This window comes from Myzus persicae, unplaced genomic scaffold (genome assembly GCF_001856785.1).
Source record: "Myzus persicae strain clone G006 unplaced genomic scaffold, MPER_G0061.0, whole genome shotgun sequence".
Lineage (NCBI taxonomy): Eukaryota > Metazoa > Arthropoda > Insecta > Hemiptera > Aphididae > Myzus > Myzus persicae.
In genome coordinates this window covers 122355-135152 of record NW_019101621.1, presented here as the reverse complement: position 1 = coordinate 135152, position 12798 = coordinate 122355, and the positions used below count along the sequence as shown (strand labels likewise).

General features: G+C 27.8%; 1 protein-coding gene across 1 annotated transcript in view; it reads left to right on the top strand.

The window, feature by feature from the left end:
* LOC111029871 (calpain-A-like) overlaps window positions 1-9128 on the top strand; it is a 14120-nt gene extending 4992 nt beyond the window's left edge. Inside the window, 14 exon segments of the mRNA XM_022309091.1 lie at window positions 1866-2061; window positions 2184-2253; window positions 2428-2545; window positions 2615-2749; window positions 4261-4441; window positions 4539-4696; window positions 4793-5046; window positions 5155-5318; window positions 5442-5665; window positions 5727-5769; window positions 5853-5991; window positions 7462-7589; window positions 7669-7864; window positions 8840-9128. Coding sequence (XP_022164783.1) covers window positions 1870-2061; window positions 2184-2253; window positions 2428-2545; window positions 2615-2749; window positions 4261-4441; window positions 4539-4696; window positions 4793-5046; window positions 5155-5318; window positions 5442-5665; window positions 5727-5769; window positions 5853-5991; window positions 7462-7589; window positions 7669-7864; window positions 8840-8925 — 2088 coding nt within the window. The 5' untranslated portion in view covers window positions 1866-1869 and the 3' untranslated portion in view covers window positions 8926-9128.
* The last annotated feature ends 3670 nt before the right edge of the window (window positions 9129-12798 follow it).

Below are 12798 nucleotides of genomic sequence, written 5' to 3'. Positions count from 1 at the left end.
TCATAACAGTTTCTCAAAATATTATAAAAATAGGGATAAAATATAATAACGATTAAATAGAACAATCCGGACACCGGCCCATCGGGATGCTTTTAAAAATCAGACACTGGCAAATTCCCACCTTGCCACCCCTCAAACAACGCCACTGGATGTAATCAATTAACACTTCAACACATATATTTGCGTATCATATCACACTTGAACAATATAGACTGTATTTTTGGTCAGCTCATCCCATCTTCATCATCTTACAAAGTGGTGCGAGTCCCTAGGGACTCACTGGATAGTATAAAAGCCCGGCCTCCTGGCGAAAAACGTACCTTGTAAAAAAAGGAATTTCGTTAAAATATAAAGTTCTGCTTACGTATAACATAATCGAACATAAAATCATGTAATGTGTCGAGTATTCTTGATCTGTTTAACTATAATATTAAGGAGTGCTACACGTTTCCCTAACCAAAAAAATATTCTCCATGATAATAATATGTACTTTTGGATTATCTACACTTGTTATTTTTGTGGTTTGAAATGTAATAATCAATGTAATTAAAATATATCTCAACAATCTTACGCTAAAATATTTTAATAATGTACGTATAAGTTGTTCCCGCCTAAAGTTGAACCTAAGTTTAATATTATGGTTTATAGATAATTCTAATATATTCATTCAGGATGAAAATTGGAGTAATAATTTGTAATATACATAGGTAGGTACTATCGGAATTAGAATCACCTGTTTGAATGAAAATAAAATGTCGAGGGTACATTGTATATATTAATGATAGTAATAATAAATAAACAATTAACTGCGTTTTTCACTAACTGATATCAATATATATATATACATTATACACAGATACACTTACCTACAACCTACACTAACTATATTGTAAATCATATTATAAATGTATAACTTAAAATTGTAAATGTAATAAGTTTGTGAAAAATAAAATGCATCTGTGCTTTGAAATATAATATTTAAGTGATAGTGTAATTTATTGCAATTATTTGGGCAATTTTAATGTATTTGTAAGACTATTTTATTGTGTATGTATATAGAATTTATCCAACGCACAACAGAATTTATTACGTATAAGCTTAGTGACAAATTACCTACTGGTTAGTATCCCGAATTGCAAGGCAATAACAATCTAATTATCATGGTATGCATAATATCTTATATAGGTATTAACTATATCTCAGTAGACAGAAAATCATACAATTTTTCCGAGTTGGTACACGGTATTTAAGCTTTAAAATTATTAATTATTTAATTATGAAATGTATAGATACACAAATATTTCTCATTATATTATATTTTGACATTATTATTTTAAGTTTTAATTAGCCCATAGTTTAACTAGGTTCATTATCATAGATTCATAGCTAGCCCGATCGTGTAGGACTCTTTTGTAATTATTTTCATTGATTTATTATTTCATGAAGCAATTTTAACGATGTTAATAAATAATTATTATAAAAGTACAGTGAACAAACAATGGAAAATGTAATATATAATTGGGTTATAATACGATTCCAATGAATTGACAATATTATTATCTTAGGTATACATAAGTAGGTACAATGACTGTATTTAGCTTATACATTATAATGTTATCGATATTAAATTCATCTAAGAAACATTGACCTACAAATTCAAACTAAATTATGTTGTTATTATTAAAAACACAATTATGATATATTTAATGTATTTTAGATAGTACGTTTGTAAACTAGTATTAGGTACAGTACAGTATGGTACACTTTCGTGTTTCCTCTTTGTGAAACAATATAGTTTATTTAGATACATCAATATATTACATATTTACTGTGTATTTGTTCATAAAATACATTTAATTCCTCAGTAAAATGTTAAATATTGGCGAACGGCGTTCCGGTGTTCGCCAGAGACCCGCTGGATTTGTTCAAGACTTTGATGAGCTCCGAAACCAATGCTTAAAACAAAAAATACTATTTAAAGATCCAGAATTTGATACATACGATTTATCTGTATTTCACAAAAATCTCCAAAAAAATCAGCTTGAGTGGCGGAGACCAAAGGTGAGCATACATTTTAAATACATTCTATTAAAACTATAACATCTACTCAATCAAATTATATTATGTGCCTGACCACTTGATAATAATAATAATCATAATAATATTAAGAACTGGATTCTTAGGAAATTACAAATGATCCCAAATTTTTCGTGCAAGGAGCTTCGAGATTTGATGTAAGGCAAGGATAATTAGGTAAATATTAAAGGAATAATTAATTGTTAAAGACTGTTTGTGAGTATTGGTTTCGATACGAAACATTTTAGTTACATAAACTATTAGGTAAACTATTAAAAGTTAGTTAATAATAACTAAAAATATGATGTACATAATCAATGTTGACATGCTTTTTTTTGTTTATTCTGGAAGGTGACTGTTGGTTAATAGCTGCCATAGCAAATTTGACTTTGGATGACAAACTTTTTTATAAAGTAGTGCCTTTCGATCAAGGATTCCATATTAAATACGCTGGAATATTCCACTTTAAGTAAATATATTTTAAACTCTATTAATGTATGTGTGAATCGTACCTACTTTAAAACATTGGTGGTTTTAGATTTTGGCAGTTTGGGAGATGGGTTGATGTTGTTATTGACGATCGTTTACCGATTTATAAAGGAAAGTTATTATTTCTTCAATCATCAACCAAAAATGAATTCTGGAGTGCTCTATTGGAGAAGGCTTATGCCAAGTAAACACAGTAAAATATAATAATTTTAATAGTTAATTACTTATATAGTAAAATAAAATAATATACGTAAGAGTGTAAGATGTAGGTACAATTTTCAAGTTCATTCTAATATTATTTTTGAATTACAATAAAATCACTGAAATCGTTATTTTTAAATATCCAATTTCGTCAATAGTTGAATTTCAATGTGTATTAATAAAAATTGGATTGTGCTTATATACTTTTTTAATTGCTGCGTTTCAGTAAGAACTGTGAGGTTATAAGAAGTCCGTATTAAATTTTTAAGTAACATCTATATAATTTGAACATAATTGTTTTGAAATTACACTCATTTATTTGTTTATTGTTCTTGTAAGGAAAACTTATGTGATATCTTGTATTTTTTAAATTTTAGTTACAAAAATTTAATTAGTTTGAATTTAAACTTTTTGCAAATTGTTATGATCCCCATGTCTAATAGTCATTTAAATTACTTTAATATCAGTTAAATATGTACCATACAATATAACTAGTAATATTATAGACTGAGAGACCGTCTTCGCCCAGAATCATTTTTCGTATACAATGAAATTATATCATTATGAATTAAAATCTAGCACATTCTTTATAGCAGGTCCTTATTACACAGCAGATTACCTTTTTTTATTTATTCTGATTAAGGATTATATTGAAAAGTGTTGAGTATACTTTTGATGTCCGAATAAAATCTAATTTGCTGTAAGAAGCTCCACTATTTAAATTAAAGATCAATTTTTACTACTAGGTATAAAAAGTGCACACAAATAAAACAAAATATATATTATACGCATTATTGTAGAATCAATATGGGTATTTCCTAACATGCAGTCTACCGTCGTTTTGTGTAAGTAGGTACTACCTAACTTTATAAATATTAGTATGCATAGTATGAGGTCTTCATAATATGTTTTTGTTCTACTACAGGTAAAATGATCGTATTGATACTTTCAAAATGTTATCTTTGTACTTCCCGGTGCATACCATCGATACATCGAAGACTATTAATTAAAAGTAAAGAAAATGTGCCTTACGAATGAAAACTTATTAGAGAAGTATACTTAGCCGAGAATTGGTGGCGAGACTTAAATAAAACTGCTAATATTTTTGATTTGTTCTTAAAAGATATAAAATTATGTTTTCTGAATAATCCATAACACCTTTTTTTTTATTCCTAAAATAATTATTTTAAACATTATTTTTTTTATAATTTATTTACTTTTCTTAATTTTCCATATTTTGTATTAATAAATTAAAAGAAAATAAATTCAAGTTTTTCTTTATTAAAAATCACTTACTAAAATCGCTATTTTTTTATGCATACCTTTTTTTAAAATTTATAAAATCGACATTTTATATAGTACAGGCCTCCTACTTTTCTGTAATTTTCACTACGGTAGACCACATATCGGGAGATAGCCATCAATACATTTGTAGTTCTGCTCAGAATAAAATAACATAGATTTATTAAAAAAAAAACAATTTTACATGACTAGAATGAACGGTTCATACGAAGCTTTGGAAGGAGGTTTCACAATGGAGGCTATGGGAGATTTCACTGGTGGTGTGTCAGAAATATTTGAACTGAATAATCCACCATCTAATTTGTTCATGATTATGCTAAATTCATATCAACGAAAATCGCTCATGTGTGGTGCAATACTCAATTCGCAATCGGTTAGATTTTCAACTTTATTTAAAAAAATGTTTAGTTTTTAATTTTCATCATTTTAGATTTCATTTATAAACTGTATAAAATGTATTAATGTTAAAGCCTGACCCAACCAAAACAGGATTAATCAAAGGCCATGCATATAGTATTACCAGGATAACTTATATACCTTTACCAACAAGAAATAGTATAATACCTTTAGTTAGACTTCGAAATCCTTGGGGTAATGATAGTGAATGGAACGGCCGTTGGAGTGACAAGTAAGCTTTTTGTTATAATGTGAAGATTCCTTTTTTTTACTTAATGTTATTTATAAAAGTGCCATTTTAATTTATTAATTTTATAATATTTTATAGATCAGATGAATGGTTAACTATACCCCCACAATTACAACAATCAATAGGTCTTATAAAAGAAGATGATGGCGAATTTTGGATGTCTTACGAAGATTTTGTCAAATATTTCACTGCATTGGAAATTTGTCATTTAGATCCTGATTATCTAGACAGGGAACAATTTGGGACAGGAGTGCAAAAAAAATGGGATCTGAGTATATTTGAAGGCGAATGGGTCCGTGGTGCTACAGCTGGTGGCTGTGATAAATTTCAAGGTACAATTATTTTGGATAATAAAATTATTATTACAATTCGTAATGAATTATAATAATATATAAGATTATAAGATATTATATATGAGATGTTGATCAATGGTTATTTAGATACGTTTTCAAGTAATCCTCAGTACTATGTAACATTAGTAGATCCAGACGATAATGACAATAAGCATACTTGTACCGTAATTATTTCATTGATGCTCAAGGATATGCGCTGCCAAAAGAAACACAGGGATACATCACTGTCATTTGGATTTTATGTTTATAATGTAAGTAGGATAATAAGGTATCATAATTTTTTTAAAAGTTATTCTATTACTTTGATAATAATACAAGTTGTAAAATGTACATATTATTTCTAATGATGCTCACTCTATTAATTTATCGCATAGCTCAACACTTCAGAGTCTGTGCCGAAACCATTGGACACAAATTTTTTTAAAAATAACCGTCCTTTAGATAAGTTCTTTAATTGTCCTGAGTTCAAACCAAGAGAAGTCTGTAAGAGATTGAATGTACCTCCTGGTAAATATTGTATTGTAACTTGTACGTCTAACCAGAATGAACAAGGCTCGTTTTTACTCAGAGTATTTTCAGAAAAAAAAAACAATTTGGCGTAAGTGTTAGGCTGAACTCAATTTTTAAAAATAATAATAATTTGGTGTTATTTTTTACAGGGAGTTCGATAGTGAAGTGGGAATGGTTGAGATCGACAATAAGGTAAGAAATAAAAAAATATATTGAATAATGTAATAAAAATAATAAAATTATGCTATTTTATACAAATTATACATTTTTTTTAGATAAAAGAATTGGCACTTTACAGTAACAAAAGTGACGATTCTAATGAAAAATTAAAAAAATATTTTCTCAAAGTAGCTGGGAGTGACAAAGAGGTCGATTGGATGGATCTTAAAAAAATTTTGGATTTTGCTATGAAAGGTATATTTGTACGCTATTACATTATTAGCTATGAGTTTTTCTATGTTGGTACCTATAATATACTTGAAAATAGCCTTTGCATCTGACACCGATTTACTGATTTTGTTTTTTGAATTTTCATAACAAATCAAGCATTAATTATTAAAGGGATTTGATACAGACCATTTTTATAGAGTTCAGTATAGAAAATGTTCTAAATGCATGTATGTGTGTATAATAATAAATAAGTAATTATAGGATTGATCTGTTATGTGAATATGTGACCAACTGACTGAGGTGTGGAATATATCGGCACTCACGAAAACGTCACAAAAATGTAGTCAGTTAATAGTATTTTATAACTAAAAATAATGTAGGTATTTTAAGTAGATGATAGTAAATAAATAAAATGTACCGACAAAGCTACTAGGCACTAGCCAGTAGGTAATGCGGTAAAAAATCTTAAAACATATTTCAATTCTTTACGAAATACGAAGTTTACTTTTTGGTCACCTTGATAAATCATAACATTATTTTATTTATTTAGTTTTTACTTCTGTACAATCACTGTTCAAAAATTCCTTAATTTTCGTATTTTAATTACAAGCTTATGTAAACATTTTGAAAAAAGAGTTGATCGGTATCAAAAAAATTTCATACAAATTTCTTACAGTGATTACCAAAAAACCTGGCAAATAAAAATAAAAATTGATACTAGTTAGTCGTATGACAAAAATTATGAAATATGTATGTATGTATATTGTATACATCTAATACGTATGTACATGTGTATAGCATTATTTCTCATCATGTACCTAGGTCCGTCTTAATTAATTATAATCCTTGTGTTTCATGTTTAAGTACACTATTAAAAAATACATAGTAAAAAAAAAAAAATGCTTATAGTATAGTTTAATTTGTAAGAATTATTCCAAGAAAAAAATACCGATAATTTCTCGTTAAACAGCCATAATTTAATCCCATAATAATTGACAGTTTAAACAAAATACCTGTCGTAACAAACGTACAATTTTTAATAACTATACCTTGAGGCAAACAATTAAACTTGGAGTTCTTACATTTTAACTTTACGTGAGCAACAGGAAAGCTTAAAGGAACTGTGTCACTAAAAAAATATAATGTAGATTTATTAAAATAGAAACGAGTTTTTAACACTTGTATACTATTTATATTATATGAACCTATAGGCTATATTTGAATACTTATAAGACAATTATTAGTTGATTATTTAGTTTAATCATAAATAATTGTGACTATTATAAGTTTTACTCATTTTACTATATTATTAAAATAAATATTTCAACTTAAAAAACGATTACTCTTTCTGATTAGGTACCTTAATTATTGACATCATAAATGTATTTTAAGTCTTTCAACTAAACTGATAATTAGGTATAAGCTTTGTCAATGAAGATGTTGATTGTTTTATTGATTCAAACATCTTATTAATTAGAAAATATAATATTTTAGATACTGGGAACACAACATTTTCAAATGATGTATGCCGGTGCTTCATAGCTATGATGGATTGGGATAGATCAGGTAAACTTGGTTTTAAAGAATTCCAAAGACTATTGGTGGACATTAGACAGTGGCAGGTGAGAAATACTATGACTATGCAACTTTAAGGCCTTTCATTAGGTTTTCAAAAATATATAATAAATTGTTTTGTTTCAGGTTGTTTTTAAAATGTATGAAAAAAAAAACAAGGGTTATATCAAAGGGTTTGAACTAAGACCAGCCTTAAGTTCAGTTGGTTACCATATTAAAACACGAACCATAAATACCATGTGCCATCGATATGGGAACCATAAAGGATACATAATGTTCGACGATTTCATCATGTGTGCCATTAGACTTAAAACCACGATAGGTTAGTTAAAATTTCATTTACAAACAATCATCCGAGTTGGCGAGTTGTGTAAATTGTGTTAGTGTGTTTCTAATTGAACGCCTCGACAGTCGGTCGTGATATAAGCGAAAAAATGTTGGCAAATTGATATGACTAGGTAACTAGGGTGTTTTGATGATTGACTTATTTTTAATTGATGTTCGTTCATACCTATATCTATGAATAACAGTAACTACATCGCAATCGGTGCATCCCAAACGACTCTCATCCGCATATTGTTTGTTGAAAAAGGTTTCACATAAGTTTCCAAACGACTCTGATATTCGACAAGAAAAATCTTTATGATTTATTTTTTATATAAAATTTAAAAAAAACACCTACATATCTTTACCCACCACCCTTTTGAAATAGTCCTAAGACTGTGTGTAGTGTGAAAGAATTCCTAATTTGTATTGTCAAAAATACCCTATGGCCCTAGGTAGGTGTTCTCGGTTATAATCAATACTCGAGTATATTGGCGTCGATGTACCTTGTTTTGTAAACTAATTTGACCGAGTCGGTAATTCACCTGTGGCAAACATCATATTTGAGTTTATTCTAAAACCTACTTTTTATCGATTATCCAGTATTTTTAAATTTATTACCATAAATACTGAAAAAATTATGTAAAAATAGGCATTAAAAAACAGCTATATAAACATTTTTAGAGATGTGCTAAAACTAAAAATGTGGAAAAGTGGATCTCAAGTATAGACGAATTGATATATTCTAATCTGTTTTTAGAATTCTTGTCACTTGACTAGATAAATCGATATCTCGTAATCAAAAAATGTTAAATCCATTACACCTGTCACTTTTGTATTCTAGAATATTGAAAATTATTGCTTACATTCTTCTTAACATTAACACACACTTTGAAATTAAACTTAAAATAATATATTAAAATAATTTTGGTTCATTATTTTTATTTATTTAATTGGTGTATATTTTTTTTAGATATTTTCAAAGAACATGATATTGAAAATAAAAACATTGCCTCATTTACTTTGGAAGAATGGGTGGAAAAAACATTTTACTCGTAAATTTAAATATAAATTTTATTTTATTTTTACGAACATAATAATTTTTTTTTTGAAAATAATCTTTTACCGTTATCGATGCAATAACTTAAAAGTTTAGTTTTGCATTAGTCATAAACCATAACCATGTAACTTATCAAGAATTAAATGATAATATAATATAATACCATAAATATTTGTATTGATATTTATTTTTATTTAGGTAATTAACACTTGACATTTTACATTTTTCAAAGTTAATTGAAAACATTTACAGAGTTAATATATATTACATCAGAAAGCTTTTTCTATTTTAAAATCAATAGGTACATCAGTACTTTCCACTTACTTTAATAACGAAACCTAATTCGATTATTTACAAATCTGAAATCGTTAAACTTTTTTTTATACGTGAACTGTTAAAAAATATTTTTAGTAATAAGTAACATATTTGTCATATTTAATTCAAATATAATCATATAAATGCTTACATTTTAATTCAATTAATTTGTCTAATGTGAATTACTTACTAACCCAATACGTATGTATTTTCTCATTATTCCTTGTTGTTTCACACAATTTGTCACCAAGGTTATTAAAATTCAAATACTCAATACACATAACTGCATTATAAATTTTTGTTTCTGTATGAATATCCCATAGTGTTGTAAAATTAATTGTATTGATTTTGTAAAAAACTAAATGATGTGACGAAAGAAGATTTGGGGCTTTTAAATGCCACACGAGTCTAGTTTTTTACAGTCGTGCAGTCGAGGGTCTGTTCATGTTGTTTGGTAGTTATGTTTATAATGCAATTTTTCATAAACTATTAAATTAGTGAAAATTAAAAAAAGTTGAGTATAAAATATAAATTTACAATACGTTTAAATAAGTGTCTGAAGTAAGAATTTTGACAAATTCGTCAAAATCACGAATTAACAAAATATTTTGAGTTAGATATTCAGTGATTTTTATCACTTTTTGATCATATTGAATTAAAATTTAACACATAAATTACAGTGATCTATGCTACACAAAAAATACAGCACTTGACTACCTTTAAGATTATGAACGATGAATGAATTAATTTGTGTTTTTTTTTTGTGTGCATACACAATAAGTAGTCGAAATAATGCTTCGATTTTCAACTCTTTCCGGTGGTAAAGAAAATGTAGTTGGTAATTTGGGAAGATTAACGATTCCCAGAAGTTGTTTAAAGAGCTGGGAAAACCAAAAAAAAAAATTTAATGTTTCAACAAAATCAGCTTTTGATAAAATCAATTTGTTTTTTAGTGTACCTAACTCATAAAAGAATAACCTCATAGATTTGACATTTTTATCAAATGTTTATATTATAGTTTTTTATGCTTTATACTTTTTCATTGAAATATTTTTAATCTTTTTGAGCCATAAATACCTAGGCATAAGACAATTTCGTTATTTATTAGTTTTTTTAAGAAAACCTTAAGAAGAAATTTGATATTTTAAGAAAAAATAACGATTTTTATGGGTATTTAGTTATAATTTGAAAATATTCTTTGTGGGCACTTGAATTTTTTTATGTATTTATTTGAAATTATTTCAAAACTATTTAATTAAAAAAAATCGTTAGTGTTTGTTCAAGTAGATAAAATGTGATAATAATTTCAGCCAAACCAAACCAAAATGTTTGAACGATTTTCTAAAAAAATTAAATATTTATTATAGTTAATATAAGACAAGTATTTACGAATATAATTGTCATGTATATGTGTTTTCGTCATAGGCATGCGCAGGACTTTGTAGCAGGTGTTGCCGAAAATTATTCAAAAAGCATTTAAAAACAATTTGAGATGGTGTTGAGGGGTAAGTAAGGAGTCTTAGTCTCCTGGACACAAGTCACTTTAAAGCTTTACTTAGTTTTAGGATATTAAACATACATTTTATTCAATCTATGATCTTAACTTTTTAGTATAAAGTGTTATAGTTCATTGAAAATAACAAAAAAAAAAAATTTGAACAACAAACCGAAAACTGAAATGCATTAGTCACAGTAATTTGTTGTTTAGCATACCCTGTAACGCCCATGCACATAACTATGGTTTTCTCATTATAAATAAAAAAATAAAAGAAACTTTTAATTTATTTAGTTGTCAATAATGTCATACATATGTATTTTAGATAGTTGGTACGTTGTGTAATTAATCATCGATGTAAACTATTAAAATAATACTTAATAAATTGCACTAACTGCCTATCTTTGTACTACACGGCTATACCAAGACTTAGTCTTTTAAGTTTTATTACAAATAATTTCATTGATTTGACATTTTTTACTTAAATATTTCTATTGAGTTACGACTAAGATGGAAACGAATTCACATTATCATAAATATTATTATTACATTTACTGTTTTATCAATATATGTAATTTGAATGCCAAATACCACTCACTCACTGATAAATCTCAAAAACTACAAAACGTATGAACTTTACATTTAGAATACCTAGCGGTTCCTCTAATGATCTAGATATGCCACAAGAAAGGATTTTCAGAAATTCACATTTGAAATAGGTGCTCGTACAAGGATTTTGAGATTCACGATGGAAATCGAATATTTTTTAGTTTATATAAAAATGTATGGCTGACATTGGTTACAAATTATAATAATTATAATAATAATAGGAATTAGAAGGAGTTTTTATTATTTTGTAAGCGACATTAGTAATTTACAATCGTTATCTCTTTGTCGCCGAGCACGTAGTTGTTCGGTCATGTGCACACCGTACTGCCAGCGGTTCTGATGCACGTGATCCACTTTCCCCTAACTTTGTTTTAATTTGAAAACACACATGGAGCTCATTAACGTTGGTGGTGTCATGGTACCTCATCGTGTTGTGCATGTGGAGAGAGACGGTTCGTGCTTTTTTTAATTCATTAACGTATCTCATGTACGGAAATGTCTTACGTGCAAGTATCGTACAGCACGTTTGTAAAAACTGACAACGATTTGAACTGTACCTACAGCGTGATGCAGTGTGGACAGTGTGGTAATATTATTTACAGGATATTACCGAAAATCATGCTCACACTTATGCGACTTTGCTATTTCAACACACCAAAAAAACACCTATGATGGTTCCAATTAAGTAAAAACGACAACCTTGGTATAACTTTGAAACTTTACAGTTTTTCTAGAAATCATACACTTGTGCACTCTCCTCAGGAAGGCTCGCAATCCACAACAGGTGGGTTGCCAACCTGATAGTATAGGTAGTGCTGCTCGCATAATCACAAGCAAGTCTCACGAGCAGCCTATTTGGAACGGGCAACGCCAGCTGGGATGGCTAGTAATACATTATATAATATATATACCTAATTACATCACTATAACATACAAAGTTGTTTTATTTAAAACGTCATAAAAATAGTAAATAGTATCTATCTAGATAAGCATGATAACACCTACTACCTACACTAAAAAATTATATTATTTCAATATTTCAAAATTTGGAGTGTCATTTGTTTATGAATTATAGGCCACGTGTGATGAAAAACATAATTTGTCTTCGCAGTGAAAAAATAAGTTCTATGTACAACGTAATTGAATTTAAAATGGTATAATGTTTCAAGAGTTCTTGATCTGTTTAACTATAATATTAAAAGGGCGCAATAGTGAACAAAATATGTCATAAAAAAATGGTTTCGTACTTCAAGTAATAAGGCTTAGTGAAGCGATTAACAGAAAAAATATCTAAGATAAAAATTGTAGAGGAGAATTTTAACTAGAATTGTAAGAAGCCCGACTTTCGATATTTTTATAAAGAAGTTAAATAATTAATCGTTAAAAAAAACTTGTTAATTTACCATGCGATATTGTCCGATATTGGAAATTGGAATACGATATCAAAAATCAG